The 25,214-nt window shown below is 46.0% G+C and overlaps 1 protein-coding gene across 1 annotated transcript; it reads right to left on the bottom strand.

The window, feature by feature from the left end:
• Positions 1 to 971: 971 nt before the first annotated feature.
• Positions 972 to 23,571, bottom strand: VSIG10L (V-set and immunoglobulin domain containing 10 like). The gene is made up of 11 exons (XM_054998911.1): positions 23,455 to 23,571; positions 15,828 to 16,157; positions 14,698 to 14,961; positions 12,788 to 13,075; positions 11,453 to 11,707; positions 9,384 to 9,659; positions 8,721 to 9,008; positions 6,691 to 6,798; positions 5,185 to 5,246; positions 4,679 to 4,804; positions 972 to 1,600 (listed from the first exon to the last, which is right to left on the bottom strand). The coding sequence occupies exons 1-11, from the start codon at positions 23,522 to 23,524 to the stop codon at positions 1,508 to 1,510; spliced, it is 2,160 nt and encodes a 719-aa protein (XP_054854886.1). The 5' UTR covers positions 23,525 to 23,571; the 3' UTR covers positions 972 to 1,507.
• Between the last annotated feature and the right edge of the window lie 1,643 nt (positions 23,572 to 25,214).

Raw genomic sequence — 25,214 nt, 5'->3', positions numbered from 1 at the left:
AGAACAGAGCGCTTAGGTGTGGACAGCGAGGTGACCCAAAGAAATGTTACTGTGCCGATATCAGCGATGACGCTATATGCTGTAAATTTAACGGAACAGATGCCCGTGTGACGACGGCCTTTGTTGGGAAATACTAAAACTGTCCCATGGCAGGATGAGAGGAAGCTCAAGTAAGAGAAAACGCTACTTCCTGAGATACTTGAGAGAGTTTTTGGCTTTAAAGTTTGAAACCACTACCTTTGCTTGGGCATGGAAAGAAACTGCCAGTGCTTCTAAACAGGTGTTGGTTGTTCATGATGACTTGCACCCATCTGCAGGTGAGCAGCTGAACTCTGAACCCCTCGGAGCTTCCAGATCGCCTTCCCGATCACATACAGTGTATTACAGTAACACTAGAGTCCTACTCACGAGGTATAGTGGACATGAATACAATCTGTGTAAACACATACATTGAGTTACCCTGACCTGGATAGCCCAGGCGAGCAGATCTCTTCAGATCTCAGAAGCTAAGCAGGGTCAGCCTTGGTTAGTAATTAGACGGGAGACCTCCAACAAAGACCAGGGTTGCAGAGGCAGGTGGTGACAAACCACATCAGTCCTTCTCTTGCCTTGAAAACACCAGCAGCGGTCACAGCATTCTCCACCACCACACTGAGTTATTCTCACGTTACACTCAGCACATGCACACTGGAACATTTATCCAGTAACTGATCCCTGGTTTTAGTTGCAAAGTGAATGTGCCTGGCTTCTTTCTTACAGATGTACAAATGTACAGGAAGGAGGCACATGTACGCACGGTAATGCGAATAGGACTTTCTGAACTGGAATGTGGGCAATGCTGCAGTCCCATTCCTTGGTCACAGGGAGAATTTTGGCAGATGAAATGCTGCAGCTTTAGGACAGGAGAACCTGCATGATGTTGAGGCACACGCCCACCTGGCAACTCCCAGTGCCACCTCCCCATTGCCTTCTTATAAATCTCTTGAATCTGCTCTCTCTCTTACAATGTCCTCTGTTGCAAGAATGAGCTGACTCTCTTTGTAAGCTATGGAACACTAGGTACCTCGCTCTTAGGATAGTCTTTGCATCTCACACCAAGGATTCCAATTGTTTGTAGTCCAGCCCATTCCAAGAGAACCAGCTATATCCTTGGTGCACCCATGGAAATCCCAGAATCCCAGAAATAATTTTTCTCCATATCATATACACCTCCAATGCTCGGCTTTGTTCAATGTACCCAAAAGATTTCTCACCGTATGCCCTGTATTCCTCTGATTTTGCTGTCCTGGGCTAGCTAAACTGTTGCCCCGGATATCTGGGTTCCACAATGCATCGTCAGTCCCCCATTGCTGTGCCAGGAAAAACCAAAGTTCAGGTTCCAGAAGCTTTCGTTCACATCCCATGTTTGCTCGTTTATCAAGGCATGGTTCCATTTCTGGAGTCCCGCACTGATGCTCAGCCTATGGGTTGTTCCCGAGCCAAAGTTTCAACGTGCATCTTCCCAAAGTCAGACCTGAGTAGCACTGCGCACATTCTTGGCCCCGGGCTGAGGAAGCGAAGGAGTGAAGCTGCGGTGCCTGCTGTCTCTGGTACTGAAGGACTGGGGAAAATTGGGAAGGGAAGAGAGAATGAGTCAGAGAGCTGTAAGAAGAAAGCAAGGATTCTCTTTCTTCAGAACCTTCACTCCCACTTTCATTTAGGGGGCTCTGCCAGAAGCCACCTAAGGCCATGTCACAGAGGCAGAGATGCTCTGAAAGAATCCAGTAACTGGCTGGTCACTGTGTGATACAGGATGCTGGAACAGATGGGCCGCTGGTCGGATCCAGCAGGGCTCTTCTTTTTAACTACTGCACAGCCAAGACAGGATCATTCCAAGGTGGTTTGTAGACAGAGATGCTTTTTCTCTCCCCTGCTTTAATTTTTTTTTTGGAGGGGGCACTTTGCATGGGAGGAGGGCACTTGGGGCATTTTGCTACTTTCAGCAGGATCTGATTGGAGGCCATGATTGTTGGAAAAGGAGGACTCAGGGATGTCCCTTTACTCAGGTTTCAGAGGGGGGCAAATCAAAGATTCAGAAAGATAGAGAGGTCAGGGCACTCTGTTGATTGTTTACTGCTCTGACTATCCTTTGATATGTAGTTTGCTATTCTCAGGATTTCCTCCTCCTGACTTCCTCCCTCTCACTTTTTTCTCTTCCTGGCTTTGTTCCAGGCAACACCTCTCTCCTTCTCCTCCCTCCATCTTGGCAGCATGGATGCAGGCCTTGTCCTAGCATTCATGTCCATCCTTAGACTAGTTAGTATCTGCCGCTCCTCCTTTCCTATCAGAGTATGGAGTTCCTACAATAAAGAACTCTCATTTCTTTTCTAAATGTAAAGCAAGTGTATGATTCATTATTTTCATTCCTGCCCACACACCAGCCAGCAAAACCAACTCACAACCACCTATAATCACACTTCCTATGCCAAACGATAGACTCTGCTAATAGCCCCAAAGTGGAATCCTTTAATTAGGTTTCTGGAGCCTACATAATAAACTGCGTACAGACTATCGTCTTTTGCTAGAGTCTAGGCTAGCTTAGGTGAACTGTGATCACTTAGCCCATCGGACCCTGCCAAGCCAAGTCCACTGGAGCCCAGAAGCAGTGCAACACATTTCATTTGGCATCCCCTCCACAAACGGAGAGCCAGTTTGATGTAGTGGTTAAGAGCAGCGGTACTCTAATCTGGAGAATCGGGTCTAATTCCCCACTCCTCCGCTTGATGTGAGCTGGGTGACTCTGGGTCAGTCACAGCTTCTCAGAGCTCTCTCAGCCTCATCCACCTCACAGGGTGATTGTCGCAAGGATAATAAAAACACACTTTGTAAACTGCTCTGAGTGGCCATTAAGTTGTCCCGAAGGACAGTGCATACATTGAATGTTGTTGTTGTTATTAAACTGCATCAATCCAGCTCTCAACAGCCGAGAGGCAAAAAGCCCTGTTCATATGTTACAATGAACACAGGAAGAGCCAAGGTGCCTTCTCTTTACAAATGAAAGAAGAGAGACTAGTATGAACATAGGAGTCTGAGATCACACATTCAGCTGTAAATGCATGGCATGTAACATGAGAGTCAACACATGCATAAAGAAAAATCAAGTGCATGCTAAACACAGATTGAATGCACTTTCAGGTAACTTGCAAACAGGGCTGACAGTTCAGAGAGTTTGGTGGTGGAGGGGTACACCCTCAGAGGCAAGATGCTCCCAGGCCACACAGATAACAGAGACTGCTCAATAGGCAATTTGACTAGCTGCTGTGCTAGCAGGATGAGGGATGTTTTGCTTCTGGGAATGGAATCTGAAAAGCTTTGTAGGGGGAAATTCCTCTTAACCCCATTTCTGGTGCCTCCTGAGAGCTAAGCTGTTAGAAGAGGAGGATTCAGCGCTGTCCCTTTCCTCAGGTTTCAGAGGGGGACAAACCAAAGAGAAAGATAGAGAGGTCAGGGCACTCTGTTTACTGTTCTGACTGTCCTTTGATAAGTAGATTTATTCTCAGGATTTCCTCCTCCTGACTACCTCCTTCTCTTCCTGGCTTTGTTCCAGGCACCATCTCTCTCCTTCTCCTCCCTTCATCTTGGCAGAATGGATGCAGGACTTGCCCTAGCATCCATGTCCATCCTTAGACTAAATAGGTAGTCAGGATCTGTCTCTCCTCCTTTCCTATCAGAGTATGGAGTTTCTACAATGAAGAACTCTCATTTCTTTTCTAAATATAAAGCAAGTGTATGATTTGTTATTTTCTCTCCTGCACACACAGCCGCCGGCAGAACCACCTATAATCACGCTTCCTATGCCAAACGATAGACTATGCTAACGGCCTAAATATGGAATCCTTTAATTAGGTTTCTGTGGCCTACATACGATTTATTTATCATAAGCTACAAGTGATGCCAGACACCTGTTTTTTAATGTGTCAGGGATGCAATTGTAGCTTGGAACTATAGTTGAAAACAGCGTTATGTCCCTAGCATGGGGAGGCAGGGGAGGGGAAGAGCTTTTCAAAGTCAGTTTTCTGCTTTTCAAAGACAGCTGGCCACCCTGCCCCACGGATCTGTCCTAACATTTGGTGGATGTGCAATATGGGCGCGACTGTCTGTTTTAGATTTTATTGTCTTGACTGACCTGTTTTAATCTAATTTATGCTGTCTATTTTTATTGTATTTATTACCGCTTGTGATTGGCTCTAAGCCTGCTTGCAAGGAGAGTGGAATATAAATTGAATAAAATAAAAATCAATTAAAAAGTCAGAGTCATGTGGGATTGCTGGGGGAGGGGAACTTTAAAATTGTTTGCTTGCAACCCTGTCCCAAGTACGGGGAAGCAGGGAAAGGGAAGAGCCGGTAGTTCATCTCTGTGCTAAAATTGCAAGAAAACAATTCTAAAGTTCCTGTCCCTCAGCGATCCCATCCTTCGAAAAGCTCTTCCCCTCCCCTGCCCCCCTGCACTGAGGACATAATGCTGTTTTCATCTACAGTTCCCAGGTACAATTGCAATCCCGACACGTTAAAGAACACGTGTCTAGCATCACTTGTAGCTTAGCCCTGAGTCCCAGTGCAATACTAGAAGAGGATCTTTGCAGCCGGATCTGGGGACTGTGTTTAAGCCGAAGGGCTGTACGTAAATAGCAGGCCTTACCAAAGAGGCTGGCCCTCCGTATCTGCGCAGGTGTTCCTCATAGGTGATGGCATAGATGTCCGAGTCTCCGGAGGACCAGCGAGGATTGCCCCAAGAGGGCTCATTTTGCTCCTTACCGTTTGGGAACTGGAGTAGGGTTGATAGAGGGAAAAAAACAGGGTCGGCAATACCGAGAGACAGCGCGGTGCAGTGGTTAGAGTGTCAGGTGAGGATCCGGTAGACCCAGATTCGAATCTCCACTCTGCCACGAAAGTCCATTGGGTGACCTTAGGCTAGTTGCACACTCTCAGCTTCCGCTTCCTCAGAGGGGTGTTGTGAGGATAAAATGGGAGAACAATGGAAGCCATTTTGGGTCCCCAGTGGGACCAAACAAATTAAATAAATAAATCAGATGGATAAAGGGGGGGGGGACTTTTTAATGGTACCTCCTCCTAGAGACAGTTCGCACAGCACAATGAGCCCCCTTAACTTCCCAGGCCCCTGGCTCATACCCAATTCATTCTCACCTGGCGAGACAGGTAATGTTGCCGCTTCTCCGGTGGTGTGTCGGGGACTTTCTTGTTGCGTGCTACAAGGGATTAAAAACATCATCAGGACCTCGTATTCAGAGACTGGCTCTCTCTGACTGTCAGATATACACAGCACACAACATGAACCAGGCGAGCACCACTCCCTGTCTTCGAGACAGCTGAGTGCACTACCAACTCCCAATTGCATGAAGCCAACTTCCTCTCCTCTTTTACTATGATAGGCCAGTTAAGGAACAGACAACACCTTTGTTTCTCCTTCTTAATGTATTATGAGACTGAGTATCAAGGCAGGTAGAACTGTACACCGACACATCCAAATTGCTGCAGGAGATCAAGGACTTCTATGTCACAAGATAAAATTCGAGGGTTTGTGCTGCACAATCAACCTGTGTGAGCTCCCAAGCTGACTCTGGGTTTAGACTTAAGCAGCTTGAAAATCCCCAATTCCATCTTTAAAAGTTTCTAGCCTGTTAAGCATGCATCTGATAGCCAAGTTTTCAATGAATTTTTGCAAGACCTTGAAGTTAAATGGAGAAGAAGAGAATATGTTCTAAGCCACATTGGGTCCCTCTTGGAGAGCAAAGGGGGGCATAAATAAAATATAAACAAATAAATAAAATGGAAGAAAGTAAGTGGACAGGCCTTAGAGGTAAGGTTTAATGCTTCAGAAATTATTGGTTAGAAAGACGATTAATTCCTTTCCTACCCTATTTATAAATAGTCTAGGCCAGGGGTGGGCAAATTGCGGCCCGCGGGCCACATGCGGCCCGCTACAGAGTTTTTTGCGGCCTGCCAAGACAGAAAAATCCGCCTTGAACCGAGATTTCCTAAAATAAATGTGCTTGCAGCTATAAATGATATGAAATTAGCACAATAAATAAATTGAATAAAACTACCACTATTTTATTTAATTTATATTTATTGATTTTTATGATACAATTTATACCTTTTCTGAAATGCAAAATTAACTAATGAATGCAATCATTTTAAAAGGTGCGGCCCTCCGCTAACCTCCGCTCCCACAAAGTGGCCCCTGAGCCAAAACAATTGCCCACCCCTGATCTAGAGGACGGCAGTGACTTCCTGCAATAGGATCTTGATTTTGGTTGGCTTTTGAATCACATTGGTTAGAAAGAGCTGCCTGATCGGTTTCGCACCAGGTTTCATTGGCAGCCTTTTTGATAGATCCTTTTTCATCCGATTCTTACCTCAGGGAACTTTGTTTCATGTGGGTAGCAGCCATGTTGGTCCATAGTAGAAGAGCGAGATTTGGGTCCGGTAGCACCTTAAAGACCAGCTAGGTTTCCAGGGTATTGGTATGAGCCTTTGAGAGTCAGAGCTCCCTTCATAGCTGATGATGGGATCTCTGACTCTCCAAAGACCAAATCTAGTTGGTCTTTAAGATGCTACTGGACCTGAATCTAGCAGAGAACGTTGTCTCTGGTGCACCCTAAAAGAATCCCTTGCCCGTCTGCAGCTCACCTCTGCGGAGAAAGAAGATCAGCAAGATCAAAAGGGCAAGGATCAAAAGCATTCCCAAGATGGAGCCAATCACAATTCCCGCAATGGCACCAGAATTCAGATGTGGCTCTGAGAAACAAGAAGTCAGGATTAGAAACCCAGAGGTTTCGTAATGGTTTTGTTGTATTCACAGAACGAGCTGCCGCTACCCTTTCCAGGCTATTAAAAATTGACACACACATGCTCATTCGTGCACACAATGTACAGATGCACACACCGCCAAAAATCCTTCCGTTTAAGAGATGGGTTAGGCTTGTACAAACGACTCGGGAAAGCACAGGACTTGCAAGGAAAGGTTCCTGCCTTAATTGCTGCATAATGTGAGCAGTACAGACGTGGTACAGTCGAACGTTTTGTACTGGCTTACAACTCAGGCTCCTTGGGACTCTGCTTTGCCGTATTCTTGTAGCCTCGATTTTCTGCAGCTTGGGAGTGCAAGGTTGAATGGGGGGAGTCAGCGCTACATAAATGTTTAATCAGGATTTGGGTACGCGTTGAAATTAATGACGGGTTACGAATGACCCTGCCAACATGAATCTTTTTGCTCTCCTATGATGTGCCAGCGAAAGAATGCAGCGGCGCTGTGTATAAACACCTGCAGCTTCAGAACTTTAATTAAGTCTGTCGCTACTGTCCCTGTTCACACGTGTGTGCAGGAGACTGCCGTGGCAGATGCTTGAGGAACTAAAACAGGCTGTGTTACTGCAGGGGGAGGATTCCAGCTCTGAATGTTCTTTTGATTTTTTTTTAAAAAACCTCCCTGCAACTAGAAAACTAGCTCCGCTGGGAGAAAAGCTCTACTATCAATTTTCGTTTTTACCTTGTGCATTTTTAAAAAAATCTTATTTGTGGACTTAAGTTTCTGTGTCCTTGCAGTTGATTGGCACATTGTTAGCTAGCTGCCTTGAGTCTAAAGGCTGAAGGTGCAACAGAAAAGTTTTAAATAAATAATGACGTTGTCTCTTTCCTTGTGATGCTGGGTTTCTCTCAGTAAGGAGTTTTTAAGATAATGGAATACCCCACAATATATCCTGGATGATGCTTTCCCAACAGCTGTTGCCCATTCTACCAGTCCAAGGCTCTGCTACTTCATTCCCCCGTATATGTGAATCAGGCCTTCGTTTTTGCCACAAGCTCTTTTTATTAAGCATCAGCAGCATCTAACACAGGTGGTGGCTGGAGAGCTCCTGGATCACAGTACCCCTAGAAAAAAGGGGTGCTTTGGAAGGTGGACTGTATGGCAATATACCCTGCCAAGGCCCCTCCCCTCCTAAACCCCACCCTCTCCTGGGGGCACCATCCTGAAATCTCCTGGAATTTCTCTAGCTGGAACTGGCAAGCCTAAACACAGGGGCCCCCAACGTGGTGCCCATGGGCACTATGGTGCTGCCAACACCTTTCCTGGCTCTAGGGTTGCCAGGTCCAGGCTGGGAAATTCCTGGAGATTTAGGGGTGGGTTTGGGGCGGGGCCTCAAAATGGTATAATGCCATAGAGTCCACCCTCCAAAGCAGCCATTTTTTCCAGGGGAACTGATCTTTATCGCCTGGAGATCAGTTCCTGAGGCTGGCAAACAGACCTGGAGGCTGGCAAACCTACCTGGCATCCATCATGCATTTTTAGAAAATGTGCAGGGGAAGGTGGGGCTTTTGCTCAGTAGAGTTTCTGAATGGCCCCTGAAGATTTGATTGGCTGCTCAGATTTGAAAAAATGTCCCTTTGGCAACAGCTGCCATTACAGCACAAGAATCTTCATTGACTGACTTAAGGTAAGCTGTGGCGGTCATTTTGTGGCCGGCTCCACTTCCTGTGGCAGCCATTTTGTGGCTGTCTCCAGTGCACTGTCAGAATTTGAAAGGTGCCCACAGGCTCAAAAGCTTGGGGACCCGGGAGCTAATGCGTGCGGGTAGAAACTCAGGTGAACAGTGACATCAGTGACTTTATTTGCAAAGCTATTCAGACAAACACTCTCTTTTTGAGTCTGCAACTCGTACCTGGCCAGAGGGTCTGAGCCTGAGAGGCGTTTCCAGCTTGCAATCCCAAGCGAGGCACCACCTGGAAGGAATATGTGGACTCGGGCTGTAGTCCCACCACTGTGGCGGACCTGTTAGTTGCTCCTAGGACTTGCACCGTTTTCCATTCCGAGGCAGAACGGCCTTGCTTCGGGACCTCCATCTGGATCCAGAAGCCGGTGACCACTGACCCATTGGGAATGGCCCAGGCGATGTACGCAGAATGGGGATCAAGCCCACGAGACAGAGTCCAATTCGAAATGGCAGGACCTGCCAAGATCAGAGAATGCATGTACAGAACATGTGGAGCTGCGTCTTAGATGTAAGAGATGGATATAGGTTAAATAATCAAATTCACAATGCCGGTTGTAGGGGATACTGGAGAAGAGGAACTGGGAATCAAAGGCAAAACCACGAGACTTGCCATCTTTTTAAACTGCCCCTGTGGTTGGCCCAGTGGACGCCATCATGTATAGTTTGGCCCTCGGCCTCAGATACCTCAAAGGTTGTTTGAGGATAAAATGGAAGAGAGGAGATGTAAGCCCCTTTGGGTCCCACCAGGGGAGAAATGCAGGGTGTAAATAAAGTCAATAAGTAATTGGACATAACCCTCAGTTTCTCTGTTTACTACAGGGAGGATCTCACCAACGAGATTGAGATTGACATGTTGGGAACCCAGTGGATTCGAGCAGTTGGCACTGTAATTTCCCAGGTCTCGTGGAGCAGTAAAGTTCCAAATGGTGAGTCTGGTTCCATCAGGGCTGATGTGATAATGGCCTCCAGTAGAAACCAGCGGCTGCCCACTCTGAAACCAGTTGATCTCCGCTGGGTTGAAGGTGCCTTGGCAATCCATTTCCATGGCAACTGTCCCTCCCATGTTATCGAAGGCCTGGAATGAGAGGAAGACCCCTGAGGGGGCTTCTGTGGAGGAAGAGCAAGTTGGGTCCATGAACCAAAGCGTCACGGAAAATCAGAAACGTGGCAGATTTAGAACTGAATCATCGCACATTGATTTTTGACAAGGCAATCTTCTCCTGTGTATGGTATTTTGTTTTGGTACGTCTTTTTATTCTTATGTATCACACTGGTACTCTCCTTTTTTACATCCAAAGAGCTCAGGGAGGAATAAATAGGGTTTTCCTATTTTATTTTCACAACAACCTTGTTGGGTAGGTTGAGCCGAGATGTATTGACTGACTGCAGATGACTACATTTAATTCAAAGTTGCCAGGTCTCCTTGTAGGGTCAACAGCTTCCCCCGGGGGATATTTCTCTGGTGGGGACAAGCATACCAGGGTTACACTGGATGTAGTATCCCTTTTGGCAAAAAGCCAGAAGCGATAGCATAACAACGGGGGCAATGCTCTAGGATTTGGCGAAAACTCTATGGTTAAACAATAGAGCATCCTAGAGCATTGCCTCTGAGGTTTTCCAGAACTGACGTAACTTTGTATGCTGGCACAACATTGGTGCCAGTTGTGTCAGGGGAAAATGCCCCAAAGGTGTCCCTCCATAGCAACAGTTCTGGCATGCCTATCTCCTGAAATGGCCCACTGGCAGTTCGCTGGCAGCCCAAGAAAAATGGGGGCAAATATGTGCTGTCCAACGTCACAATGTCACTTCTGACACGGCCTCCAAAATGACACCCTCATGTTGCTGTGACATTCTAGGACACCAACCATTAAGTTCTGGAGGAATCCTAGTGTGTCAGGCTAACATGATGATGTCACTTCTGGGAGGCTGCACCAGAAGTGATGTTGTAGCATCAGAATGATGTGTATGTGCATGTTCTCATCTGAGAGTTGCCAACTTCCAGGTAGTGGCTGGAGAACTCCCTGGATTATATCTGATCTCCAGGTGACAGAGATCAATTCCCCTGGAGAAAATGGCTGCTTTGGACAGTGGGCTCTATGAATTATAACCTGATGAGCTCCAGCCCCTACTCAAACCCCACCCTCTTCAAACTCCACCCCCTACATTGAGCTGGCAACCTTACCCCACCTTGTACACCTCCCGCCGGTTGGCAACACTCAGCTGGCAACCCTAATTAGCTTCCTTGCTTAGCTGTGACTCGAACTTCCTGGTTTAAGTCTGACGTTCTATCTGCTGGGCCTAAGGTTGCCAGGTCTGAGCTTGAAAATTCCTGGAGATTCTGGGGGTGGAGCCTGAAAAAGGCAGGTTGTAACGCTGTAGAGTCCATCCTCCAAAGCAGCCATTTTGTCCAGGGGAACCTATCTCTGTCACGTGGAGATCTGTTTTATTCCCGGGAGATCTCCAGACACCACCCGGAGGTTAACAACTGTAGCTGAACCCCACTGACACACACTGAACACACACACACACATCTCCACCAACAAGGTTCCAGTGGGGTCCTGCCACCCCCACCTCCTTTCCTGCCTCAGCACCTTTGCATGAGCTGATAATAGGCCCTTCTAGTGCTATTATTCTAGTTGGTTTCCCATCCTCCAGGTAGGATCTGCAGTTCTCCCAGAATTACTACAGAGATCCGTTTTCCTGGAAGAAATGGCAAGTTCAGAAGGTGGGCTGCATAACATTATACGCCCACTCGTTCATGTCCCCCCCCCGCCCCCTAATTTCCAGGAATTTCCTAAGCTGGAGTTGGTAACCCTAACCTTCTGCAGGTTTGAGCTCCCCCACATGGACATTTCTGGGAATACACCCACATCCCATTTACAGCCAGTCATCGAACTCACCAGGAATTATGCTGCAATTCCTCTGCCCAGTCAAATGATGTGCAAGGCAGGTAACCTGGCGGCCACTGAGCCCAGCTGGGAAGGGAGAGACCATCAGCTGTTGCAAATAGGAGGAATCGACCTTTGTGTCCCCTGGCAGACCCTGGAAGCTTAACTGGGGATCCGGCGAGCCTCCTGGCCAGGAACAAGAAAAAAGCAAAGCCGAGCCAGTGTTTGCCGAAGACACAGAGCACTGGGGGAATCCGGTGGGTCGTTCTAAGAGAAGCATAGGGAAACAAGAGACATGTAAATCAGCTAGTTTGGATCCAGAGATCTATAAAGAAGAAGGAGGGGCTGGCCTGATTTATACCTACTGTGCAATGGAAGTTTTGTCTCTCCCAGACCTAGGGCTACCATCTCTGGCCTGGGGAACGTCTGGAGATTTGGAAGCGGTCCCTGTAGAGTGCATAGTTTGGAGAGTGAAGGTAGTTCCATGGGCGTGTGATGGCTCTGTCAATTTCACCTGCCTACCCTAGGGTAGTTTAAAAAGACAGCCTGGTGGAGATTGCTCCTCAGAGGGTTTGTTAATTTCATCTTTTTCTTCCTGAAGGCTCTGTCAATTTCACCTCCACTTTGGGGAGGCAAAGATGAAATTAACAATTTCAGTTTGGAAGAACTAGGTGGGAAGGGGGCTTCAGCTTTTTCTACCAATGCACCATATTCCTGATATAAATAGGGCCCTTGTGAACCTCAGTATATTGTAGGATACAGTTGCATAGTTATTTGTGCAGTAGAATCAAAAGACAGACTCCTGTGGTTTTAGCTCTAAAAAGATACTTTTACTACATATCAGGGAAAAGGGCACATTTGGTGAGAAAATAAAGAATAGCTCTCTCTCTACATCTTGATGGCTAACCAGAACAGGACAGACTAAACTAAGACATGAACTAAGACATGAACTAAGACTGATGACTGAACAAAGAGCAATAAAACCTTAGTATACATTGCTAGTTAACTGCCCCTCAATAAACTGGTTCATCCAATAGATAATCCTAGATCTCTTCATTAAGACTAAAGACTCCCTTTTCTATGGTGGAAACTTTTACTGGATAACTAAGTGGTCCTATGCTAACTAGCTATCTAACTAAACAAACAGAACAACAATTTAACTCTTTCATGACTGAATGTAGGACACTTGCTAAAACCCCAGCATAAAGTTCCCCGACTGTTGAAGTGGTGTGAAAGTTTATAACGCAGACCCTTCTCAAGACTGTCCTATACCTGGTTCCGTCCTCTTGAAGTGATACTTGCACCCCCTAGAGGGGACAGAGGACCCAACCCCCACACTGAACTCACGGGCAACCACGAGACTGAAGTTGTTTCGGACGCGCCGTCTAGTGTGCTGGTTGATAGCCAAACACGAATACGTCCCGGCCTGGTTCAGCTGCACTCTGGGGAGAAGCAGACTCGGCAAGGAAGGCACCAGGTGGTCCTGAGTATCTGCCACGTTCCAGTAGATCTCCGCCGGGGGCTGGGATGGGGCCAGGCACGTGAGGTTCACACTGGCATTCACCAGCACAAAGCCTTTCATGTCAGGGTCTTGATCCGATGAAGAGATGGTGATGTTCGGGGTCTCGGGGCCGTCTGAGAGGAATGGAAACATTGCCGTGATGTAGTGCGGCACCAACAAAATCCCTATTTGCTAGCTTTGAAAAAAGGAAAAGCCCCTGACAGCCTATTTGTCTATTTGGTCTGTAAGTGCTGAGGGTTCCACCTTCTTCATGCGGCTTTCCATATCCAGGTTGCGACCTCACTGATGAATGGGGCCATTCACGTTGATGGAGTGGTCATTTAGTGGCAAGCAGGGAGGCCTTATGGTTTGCCGTTCTGCCCAGCCACCTGGAATGCAGAGAGCTTCTCACCGGTCCAGTTCACACGACCGCTTCCGCTAGCAGATGGACGTTCGGCCTTCTTCCCTGAACTGTGCTTGCTTACAGGCACCTGGATCACCACCCACAAGCACAAATGGAGAACCTGGGCACACATTTTGGAAAGCTGGGGGTCTTGTGCAAAAGCAAGGCTTGTGGTGCACAATTCATGCCTCCTGATCTCCATGAGGAGGGGGGAATACAGCATCTGAGTGTAGGGTTGCCAACTGTCAGGTGGGGTCTAGAGAGCTCCCAGAATTAAAACTGATCTCCAGACAACAGAGATCAGTTCCCCTGGAGAAAATTGCTCCTTCGGAGGTTGGATTGTATGGCATTATGCCCTCCCCTCTCCAAACCCAGCCCTTCCCAGACTCCACCCCCAAATCGTCATGAATTCCCCAACCTGTAGTTGGCAACAAAATCTGGGTATGAATAGGAGGGAAGTGTGGATCGACTTCAACTTGCACTGTCGTTAGAGTTGCTACTAAAATCAGGATTTTAAAAATCTGTTATTTCTTAATGGCTTTCCCACCAAACCAGTGCAGAAAGCAGTATATGTAATGGTCCCCTGATCAATGGAGAAAATTCACAAAATCTCAATCAGAGACAGCAAATGGACCTAAAGGATGTGCAAACATGAAATTTTGCTAGTCTCGGAAGGTTTCCCTCTCATTTCAGTCTTCAAATGAATATCACTGGATATCCAAAATGAGTCATAAAGTGCTAACAGATACAGATTTGAAGCTCAACCAGCAAAATCGATAATGTTATTTCAGGAACTAGAACTCTTCTGAGCCCCCTGCAGCCCTCCCAGGTCATATTTGGTCCTCCCCATCCCTGGGTGATTCCATGGAGGCCAGACCCAAAGCAGGAAACATGCAGCATGTTCCCAGGCTGCTTGGCCTAGTGACGTCATAGGGTGGAAATTCACGTTACGAAGTACCTAAGGATGCTCAAGTGAACCTCATTTCACATGCCCCCCCCTTCCAACTTTCCAGGCACTTGCTGGAGCAGTCACACTGCAATTTGTTCCACGTGAGTACATCCACAGGTTGGTATCAGTTCCTCCTCAACTGCTAAAAGTATCCCAGGCTGTTTACAACTGCCAAATTCATCCCGTTCTGGATGAAGGTGAGTAGTGTGGAAACGGCCCTTGTCTTCTCATGATGTGACCAAAGTACGATAGCCTCAGTTTTGTTATTTTAGCTTCTAGGGGAAACAGGCTATTTTCAAGTCTTCCAATTCATTGTTAACCTGACCCTACAAACCTTGGCCACAGCTATTCTCAGAAACCTAAATTCCTTTTTAAAAGGACAGCTGTCTTTCATGTGTACTCACAATAGACCGTGAGCTGAGCCGAGCCAGTCCCATTACCGAAAGGGTTGGAGACAGTGCAACGGTAGATGCCTGCATCATTACGTTGAGGAAGGCTGATTTTCAGGGAGCCGCCGGAGCGCAGGAATCGGGGGTTCTCGCCCAGGGTCCGCCCATCCTTAGTCCAGGTGACAGAGCCTTGGATTGGGCTACAGGTTAGGGCCACTGAGCTGTCCCCTTCAGTCACCTCCGCAGATGATGGGGCCACAGTGATGTTGTGCACCTCCTCTGAGAAGACATGCAAAAGAATGAGGCTGGGGCATTGTCCCACACATTGCTGCTCTGACCATTAGGCACCACCCTCCTCCCCAATTACATCAACGGGACCCATTCCTCCCAGTTCCCTCCCATACATATTCGTTGTAGTGGAGAGTGCCCTCAATTCACAGTTGACTTATGGCGACCCCTGGTGGGGTTTTCATGGCAAGAGACTAACAGAGGTGGTTTGCCATTGCCTCCCTCTGCAACCTTCGTCTTCCTTGGAGGTCTCCCATCCAATTACTAACCAAGACCGACCCTGCTTAGCTTCTGAGATCTGATGAGATCAGGCTCACCTGGGCTACCCAGAACAGGGCATATACATTCATTGGTCCCCTTCAATAGCCCACAGGTCAAATCTGATCATACATTTTTGCATTCAGCTGCCATCAGAGTTTCCATTTGCAGCAATTCCATTCATTCCTTTTACTTATGCTGCTGTGCATATGTACATGTGCAATATCATCAGGAAACCCAGCAGCCAGGATCGGGGCAGGAGGAAGAAACAGTGTCCAAGGACAAGTGGGTAAGTGTTGCCAGGCTAGACCAGATTGCAGATTCAGGAGGCCTGATTTAAAAAGAAAAGAAAAACCCCACTATGTGACTATGTGCATACGGTATTAAAGTACCAGAGCTCTTTTGTAGTGGCTGCCGGAAGGTTGTAGTCAAATCAGGCAGAAAAGCTCAACTCAAATTGGCTTTTAATGCTAGGGCTTTTTTCTTAATGATGATTTTTATGCTTCATCACATTTTGATTTACAGGTTTTCTGGAGAAGCAGCTTAGGAATTTTCCAGACCAAGTGATCACCTTTCAGAAGAGCTCACGATCTACTCACCATACACCTTGAGTGTGACGTTTGCCTTCAGCACTGTGTTGTCTAGGGCGGAGACTTCTACTGTGTAGACACCAGAATCGGAAGTGTTCAGTGCAGTGATATTGAGGCTACCGCTCGTGGGATCCACATGGAACCGAAGCTGGTAATTGGGTGCGATGAAGACTGTGAAATTGGGCCGCAGGGCTCCTGCGGCCAACGTGATCATATTCTTCCTCCAGGTAATGATGGTTAGAATCTCGGGAGCGGGTAAAGAAAACGGGATGGTGAGAGAAGTATTGTCCCCGGCAAGCCTAGCCAGGAGCGGTGAAGGAAGGGCGGGAATGAAGGGCACTGGAAAGGGAGGAGAAAAGAATGAGATAGATGCGATAGTTTTGTTTGTTTCCCTAGTATAGCGTCATGAATTTGACTACCTGTTTTCGAATAACATTGAAAGGACAAATGGTTAGCCATTTTGTTTATAAGAAGTTGGAATCCCATGAAGAATTGTGAGAGGAAAATTCCACTTTTCTTTCTTACATCATCTTTCTCTAGTAGGTTTGTCATCTCTGGGTTGAGAAATTCCTGGAGATTTGGGGGTGTGGCCTGGGGAGGGTGGGGTTTGTGGAGGGGAGGGACTTCAGCAGGGTATAATGCTATAGGGTTCACCCTCCAAGGCAGCCATTTTCTCCAGGGGAAGCGATCTCTGTAGACTGGAGATCAGTTCTAATTCTGGGAGATCTCCAGCCTCCACCTGGACAAGAAAAACCTGAAGCAGTAACTTTTGTTTAGATAGACACACTGATTATTTTAACTGCATCCTTGGGCCAATAATTTTGGGTCATGATTATTGGAAAAAGACTGTCCATTAGAGAAGATCACCTGGTTTGCACATTCCAGATTTGAAAACGGTGATCTTGCTGGGAGTTATATGAAACTCTCTTTTTATCTTTTGAACACGTACATGAATCAGAGTTTGAAAAGAATTCATAGACCAGGATAAGCGAAGAAAGGACTTGAAGGAAAGCTGCCCTTTGACTTGTTTTAAAACTAGTCTTGATAGTTTTTTTATACCCGCTGTTTTGTTTTAAGGAGAAGCCTTTTTGTCTGGGGTACAGAAGATGTGAGTTTAAATGCTGCCTAGACAATAGGGTTAACTTTGGACAAACTGCCTGTTTTCAAGTTTACTTCCTCTAAAACTGGAACAACAATGGCCCACCTTGTAGGATTACTGTGAGAGTCAGCGAATTTTTTTTAAAGCTATCATTCATGTTGAAGCTGAAATGTTCTTTGTCACAAATTTGGCAGACTTTCAAAAATTCATGTTTAAAACACCTCAGGTGTAAATTCTTTGAGGTCAGGTCTAGGGAAAAAGTATTAAGCATCATATTTCCAAATTAAATACTTCTCTTTCCTTTTTAAAAAGTCCTAGCATATGTTTCTGTGAAAGAGGAGGGAGAAATCTCTGAAAGTTACAAAAATGTAAATTACAGCTTTTGCAAGCAAATTTAAACTGTGGATTTTTCTTGACAATTCTCCCATTCACCCAACCTCACAAATTACGTTGGAGAAAGAAAATGATTTGAGGTAAATTTGAAGGTACCGTACAACAGAACGATATTTGCCTGTGATGCAAATATTGGCCATACTGTAATCTCTGCTTGCAGGTTTTGAAGATATTTGTATTGCTTCAAAAACCTGCAAAATATGTTTAACTAGAAAAAATAATATCAAGATGGGGGAGCCCCCCTTTCCCCCAAATGATGCCTCATAATACCTTCATCTTCTTAAAATCTATTGCCATTTGCCAGCCTTTGTTTCTAATTAGCTCTAATTAATGTTATATAGCAATGAACAATAATACTAAAACTCACTCCCAAAGCTTGCTAACAGCTGTTTTAAATTTGCATACATTTAAATAAATTAGATGTCTGGTAAATTATTTAACTTTACAAGGGAAATCTTGCCGAAATGGCGCCTGCCTAGGAGGGGCAAGGTATCCACAACTTTGGGACTCTGTCCAGCACCTACCATGCTTCTCTCATCTGTGTAGAAATTTACTAGAATATTTTTTATAGGAAGGGATAGTGGCTCTGGCAGTTCCTTCCTTCCTTCCATCCTTCCTTCCTTCCGCTTTGACAGATGTTTATCTGCATCCAGACAAACATCTCCACCTGCTGCATTTATCCTACCACTATGCCTTGATCATTTTTTGTATTTGCCCTGATCTGTTCTCATCCCTCTAGTTCTTTGGTCTTCTTTCAGCAGTCATCAGAGCCTGCACAGAGAGAGCTCAGGGGCTGAATCCAGGGCAAGGGATCTTGCTGGGAACAATCGACAAGACTTCCAAAACAGCTCTGACTAGAGCTAAATTGGTAACAAAGGTGCCTCTCCTGACATCCCGCAGTACCTTCCCTGACCCTCACCTAGATTTGCCAGGCTTACAAAGGCCAATTTGAAGAAAGTCATCGGAAGAAATGTTTCTTAGGTAGTGACGTTGCTAAGGGTATTCATGGAAGAAGCGGTGAAATATTCATGCAGCCACTCCAAGGACATGGATGTGCTGCTAATGCTGAGAACTGGATATATCTGTACGGGGCTCCTCCTGATGCCACACATCCCAGATGTTTCTGGCAATCCTGGTTGCTGGCTTGCTTGTTGTGGCTTATGGGACCAGAGCAAAGCAGATCCCCCGACCTTCTGTGGTTGCCACCTCCAGGTTTGAAAATTCCTGAAGATTTGGGGGAGCCTCAAGAGGGGAGAGATTTCAGCACAGTAAAAGGCCATAGGGTCCACCTTCCAAAGCAGCCTATTTTCTCCGGGGGGACTGATCTTGTCATATGGAAATCAGGTGTAATTCTGGGAGATCTCCAGTTTCCAGCTGGAGGTTGACAACCCTATTCTCTTTTCACCACCCCCTTCTTCCTATGGCAGTGAGGAGTGATTTCAAAATGAGCATTAACATTAAAGGGAAAAAAGAAGGTATTGTCCCATGAGGCAGTTGACCTGTACAGTAAAGCCACTGCTGGACGTACTGTCCCAAGGAATCATAGCAACTTTTTTTGAACCATCTACCTGTTACTAAGTTAGGAGGGTGAAGTGCCAACTAATAATGGGAGATTGTGCATTTTGCCAGAACTCCTGGAACTTCTTGCCAGTACTTGAAATTCAATGATAAATGAGGTTCATCTATTTTTTTTTCTGGAAATGCAGACTTTTTTTCCCAGAATACACTTTCTAGTCCTGGTCAGCTTTTACCAGCGGTGCCAAGACCCACTTCCCAGCATCCCCTCTGTATCAATGCACACAGTGACCATGTTTTCCCCTCATGATATTTTGGTTTCCTTGATTCTGTCCCGCTCATGCAGTAAACACACTGCAAGCCTATGCCTGTGTCCTTTGGCTCGCCTACGACTGGACCGAGAATAAAATCCTCACACTACGCGTTGTTCATTTTTGTGAAGTATGCCAGGACAACTAACCGAGGGAGTCTGAAGGTGACAATTTGAGACACCCTTCCTCCCCTTGGTTGGGTTGATAACATTATATATGAGGGAGCAAGCTGCCCATCTCAATATTCTAGTCTCCATTTCCTTCCGCAAATCCTTTTATTGTCTGTCAACACTAACTGAGGAGAGGCAACGCGCTCCGATTTATTTGCCTGGTTCTAATCCTGGCCCTTCCTTTCCGTCTCCGGCTCTTTGAAACCATCCATATAACATACCCCCAAGCTGGCGGGGCCTGCAGGTCTGAGGCCCTTGTAAATTAAAAGCCGAACAACAGCATCGGCCACACGCCAGGGGCTGCATTAGCGGGAGCTAAGAGAGGAGAGCCGGGAGGCAGCAGGGGACGACGACAAGAGAAGATGGATGAAAATTGGCTCAGTGGGAGCCCAGCAGCCACCACAGGCTGTAATGGATGGGCCGGCACCCTGCAGTGAAACAGAGTGGGGCATGGATGGGAGAAGGTCATAAATCTAGCAGGAGGGGGTGTGTGGTGGGGTGGGCATCCAGGTTCCTGTCTTCTGGGCCCAACTTTGAGAAGACAGCAGGAGACGGAAGGAAGGTGGCCATTTTCTTCCCTCCCGCCCTGTGCTTTTCGCAGGTGCTTCCTAAGGAAAGGCAGCCACAGAAGAAGTGTCCCCCCCCCCGAACTGAGCAGATATCTGCTTGCGGTGGAGCTGTTGAAAGCACCCGGGCTATGTTCATTGCTAAAACGGCAACCTCAGGCTGGCCAAATAAGTGGGGAGGGTGGAGAAGCAAGAATATCCCCCGTCCCCCCACATTTAACAACGAATTTGACCCTTTGCCTGTCTTTAACATAACTCGTTCAATGGGATGGTTGAGTACAGGAGTCCCCAACATGGTGCCCGTGGGCACCCATCAACACCCTGGCGTCTGCTAAGCATTCTGAGAAACTGGCTGTGCAGATTTTTTTAAAAATTGCTTTGGCAGCAGCTGCCAGCGCAGCGCAAGAAGCTTCCTTGCGCGTCTGTGTGTATATGCAAGAAAATATCTTTCAACAGTATGTTCATTTCAAGAGGCGTACTGCTAAACAGAGCTTCGACCCGAAATGTTGACAAGTTACTATAAGAGTTACGCATGAATTCACTTCCTGACATTTTGTGGATGGCTCAGATGTATGCTATAAGAGTTCTGTGCGGAGGACTCAGTTCCCAGGTGTGTGCAGGCCCTGTCTGGATTGGGACCGCAGCACACGAGGATGAGGAGTTTCAAACCTCCCCCCTCCCCCATGTTCCTGGCTTGAAACAGCCACAGGAAGTCACTATTTGCCTTGCTGTGAATTTACTTGTTGCCATCAGCACTCTTAAGTTTCCCCAGCAGAGATCCTCGAGGTTGTTTGACGTTGAAAGACAATGCAGGTGGGGAATGCTGAAGCCTCTTTCTCTCAATAATCCTCACAACAGTTCGGTGAGGCAGGCCACTCTAAATGCCTCCGTTTTAAATATTGTTGGCAGAGTTATGAAATATGCACAGCGGAATTAAGCATCACAGAAATCTATTTTGGCTTCTTTGCTACATATAGGATAAAAAGGGTACACTGATAATAAACCAAAGAATAGCTAATCTTAGCTGCTTCACATCTTGATGAACTAAGCAGGACTGAACAAAGAGCAATTAATCCTTGCCTACGTGAAGGAATTCTAATTGCCCTTCGATAAACTGGTCAGCCAATAATCAATCCTAGCTCCCTTAATTAAGCATGTACCTCCCCTTCTGTTCTGGCATCTGAATGGTCCTATGCAAACTAACTATCTCTAGGTAAACACAAACAGTTTAACTGTTTCATGACTGAAAAGGCATGTGTGTGTTATGTGCCATCAAGTTGCCTCTGACTTAGGGCAACCCTATAAAGGAAAGACCTCCAAAATGTCCTATCATTAACAGACTTGCTCAGATCCTGCAAACTGGAGGACGTTGCATGTACCTCCCCTTCTGTTCTGGCATCTGAATGGTCCTATGAAAACTAACTATCTCTAGGTAAACACAGTTTAACTCTTTCATGACTGAAAAGGTGTGTGTGTGTGTGTTATGTGCCATCAAGTTGCCTCTGATTTAGGGCAACCCTATAAAGGAAAGACCTCCAAAATGTCCTATCATTAACAGACTTGCTCAGATCCTGCAAACTGGAGGACGTTGCTTCTTTTATTGATTCCAGCCATCTCCTTTTAGGGCTTCCTCTTTTCCTACTGCCTTCCACTTTTCTTAGCATTATTGACTTTTCCAGAGAATCTTGTCTTCTCATGATGTGACCAAAGTACGATAGCCTCAGTTTTGTCATTTTAGCTTCTAGGGAGAATACAGACTTGATTTATTTCTCTTTTTGGCCATCCATGGTATCCACAAAACTCTCCTTCAGCACCACATTTGAATCAATTTTCTTCCTGTCAGCTTTCATGACACTTGCAAAATCCCAACAAATATAAACATCCCCATTTTGGATACAGTAGATCAAGCCTAGGGAGATGTGAGCTCAAATCTTTAGTCATGAAGTTCATTGGGTGACCCTGAGCCAACCGTGTTTTCTCTCTCTCTCGGCCTAATTTACCTCACAGGGCTGTTGTGAGGAAACAATGGAAGAAGGGAACTTGTACCCTTCCCTCAGCTCCTTGGAGGAAAAATGATATTTCATAAATTAATGTACACTTCTCTGACCCCCTTGGAGGAATATTGATATTTTCAAAAAATAATGCATTTCAAACTAAAGTTAAAATACTGAAACTGAGAAATGGAGGCCGTGGGGTCATGAAGGCCGGAGCCCATTTCTGATGAGGCGTTTAATCAGATGCTTCAAATGGTAACAAAAAATTCAGACATCCTAATTCTAGTCAAAACCATCTGAATTCCCACAGCCAGGACACTTCATAATTATTGTACCTTATGGATGCTTAAGAAAGAAAAGATAAACCCTGCTGAGATTTGAAGAATGGGAGGCCTCGACCCATCCTGCTGAACAGTATAACGGAGTGGATAGAGTGTGGGGCTAGGATTCAAATTCTGCTCAGTCATAAAGCAAATCTCTCTCTCCCTCTCTCATAACCTCCCTCAGTCAGTTATTAAGAGGATAAAATGGGATAACCTCATGGAAACGCCATGACCTTGGAGGAAGAGCAGGAGTTAATTGCGAAAAATCTCCTCTCCACACACACACACTTCAAAAACGGATCAAAGTTGATGGGGAAACGTTTCCCTTGAGGTCAGAGGAAGATATGCCTCCTTCAAACCTAGCATTTCTTAATTAGGGGGGGGGGGAAGTTAGAGATGTAATTATGAAGTTGAAAAGTCAGCAAGGCGTTTATTCCCCCAAACATAGTTGTTTCCTCAAGGAAGGTTATGAATAGATTTGTATTCAAGGCTAGTAGCATACCGCCTCTGGGCAGTTATGGGAGCAGCCACCTCCCTTTCCGACTGTAGCCAGCAACACGGACAAGAAGTACCCTCCAAAAACATGACATATTCCCCCCCCCTGCCCCCAATCGGACTGGGAGAACAAGGATCCTATGCTTCCAAGGGCAGACTGCAAGATCTGTGATCAACCCTAACACAATCCACTAGAAGCCTGTCGCTTTGTCTCTGCCTAATCTATCTCACAGGATTTTTGCAAGGAAAAATAGAGGATAGGGAAACAAAGTACGCCACCCTGAACTCCTTGGCGGTAGGAAAGAAAAGAATGTATTAAATAAATACTTTTTTTTTGCCTGCCGGAAATTGCTAAACAAAGTTTGCCAAAAAGCTACAAAGGTGGTCATATTTGGCTTGAAGTCTACTTGCTTAAAGTCGACCAACAGACACCACTTCTCCCAACACAGTGTGGCTACCTAAGGGAAATGCAGCACTCGAATAAAATTCTCTTCTTTTCCCAATCAATGAAGATTCAAAAGGCTTATTTAATTTCGAACCTGGACTTTCTAGGAAAACAAGCCTACCACGCCCTCCCTATTATTTCCATTCGATATGTGGAACTGGGGAGGGGAAAATGTGTCTTACTATATTCAGTGCCCCTAGATTCTCTTCCACTCCCCACCCCCCTCCACACACACAGCTCAGCCAAATGTTCTCAGGTAGCCGAAAGACCAAACTAAATGATTCGGGAAGGAAAGAAAACCCTGGAGTGAATATCTCAGACTCACCCAGCAGTGCCAGCTGCCAGACTGTCAAGGTAGCGAGGAGACAGGTGCCCCAATGCCAGCTGTGAGCCATGCCCAGCTGGCGTAAGAAGGCTGGAGTGAAGGCCCAAAGCTCTAGGACTCTCGGTGGAGTGCCATGGGGAAAGGAAGGGCTTTCTGCCCTGGCCGGAAGGCAGGTAGCGCCAGGTAGCGGAAGGAGCTGAAAGGCCCAGGTGGAGATACGATCCTCCCCCAGGGAACGATGACAATAGGAGCTCTAAGTTATTCGAGTTATGCAGCAGGAAAACCTGTCAGGCTGTTTGAGGAGGGGAGGAGTATCACTGTAAGAGAAGAATTTGAAAACTAGCCCTTTAAAGGTTTTTCAGTGGAGGTATGAAGTGGTTTTGAGCAGGGCATGGATCAGCAGGCAAGAGAAGTGTGACAAGCAACATCTGTAGCTTTGAACAATGCTTCTCAAATTTCTGGGGGGAAAGGAACTTTTTAAATCTAAGTTAAAACCACGGGTTTATTTCCTCTACCCACCAAAAAGCTAATTTTTACCATCAGTAAGTGTATAAAGTAGCTGCCCTCAGTCTGGAGTACACCCACTACATCTCTGCCTGAGTCACTGTTCTGGACACACCTCTGAAATTCTGCTACATCTCAGTTTCCAAACTCTGTGTCTCTGCCAGAGTCACCGTTCTGGGTGTGCCTCCACTGAAATTCTCCTACAGTCTGAGGAGTAAACAAAAGATTCAACAATATCTGACACCATGACAGCTGAATTATCAGTCCCCCAATAAGACAGCAAGACCAAAGGAGTGAATCAGAGACATGACAGAAGTTTCTTCTGGGGTGTGTTTGGGGAGGAGGGGTGTGTTGATTTTCAGAGCAGCAGTAGCCATGGCAATCTGTTGCAGCCAAAATAAACAAGAGTCTTGAGGTTGTTTCTGAAAACAAAGGAACTTTTCCCCCTAAGTTAAAATCATGGGTTTATTTCACTCTACCTACCAAAAAGCTTATTTTTACCATCCGTGAGAGCATAAAGTAGCTGCCCTCAGCCAGGAATGCACCCTCTATGTCTCTGCTTGAGTCATTGTTCTGGACACATTTCTGAAATACTGCTGCATAGCAGTATAAATGTATGCATTTGGAGAGGAAATGTTCCTGCCTCCAGATTTAAATCTGCATATAAAAGACAAATACCAGCTTTACAAACTGAATTCCCTGCCTTCTGAATTTTGAAACTTTGAATATGTAAACTGCACTTGTTTTAAAAAAGCAATAGTATAAGCAGTATTTATTTGAGAAACAAAAAGCAAGTTTCTAGTCCTTATGCCTGCAAATACATCTGCCAGTATACTTGCTGAAATCTCTGAACCGATAGACAGACCCCTGCCCTTAGATGCAGAGCTTTGGAATCTCCATTCTTCCTTGCTCTTTCCTCCAAACCTAGTCAAACCAGAATAAATTATGCAAAGCACCAAGTCATGCAAAACTATGTAAATGTGCATAATTTATACAACACAGCACATTTACTTTTGGGGAGATTGTTTAAGCACAGAAAGGCCTAGCCCTGACCTACTTTGTAACATGACCGTGAGAGTGAAGCCAAAATATATTTTTCATGTTATAGAACAAAAAACCAAAAAAACAAGAAAGAGAGAGAGAAGTTGCTGGTTCCGGAGGTAAAAGCTGCAGTGGATCAGAAGCAGTTCTTCTCGGCCCAGCAGCAATACGGTTTCTTTCAAGCAGGCCGGATTGCAGAGCAAAGCAAGCAGTTT

Source organism: Eublepharis macularius, chromosome 15, assembly GCF_028583425.1.
Source record: "Eublepharis macularius isolate TG4126 chromosome 15, MPM_Emac_v1.0, whole genome shotgun sequence".
Lineage (NCBI taxonomy): Eukaryota > Metazoa > Chordata > Lepidosauria > Squamata > Eublepharidae > Eublepharis > Eublepharis macularius.
Note: the sequence above shows the minus strand (reverse complement) of the source record. Positions and strands in the feature narration are given on the sequence as shown.

Excerpts from the sequence above, each read along its gene's own strand:
- VSIG10L (XM_054998911.1), bottom strand. The coding sequence starts at position 23,524 with ATGGCTCACAGCTGGCATTGGGGCACCTGTCTCCTCGCTACCTTGACA. Across the intron at positions 16,158-23,454 it reads CTGGCAGCTGGCACTGCTGG|TGCCCTTCATTCCCGCCCTT; the intron begins GTGAGTCTGAGA and ends CTCCCTTTCCAG. Across the intron at positions 5,247-6,690 it reads GATCTTCTTTCTCCGCAGAG|CACGCAACAAGAAAGTCCCC; the intron begins GTGAGCTGCAGA and ends AATCCCTTGTAG.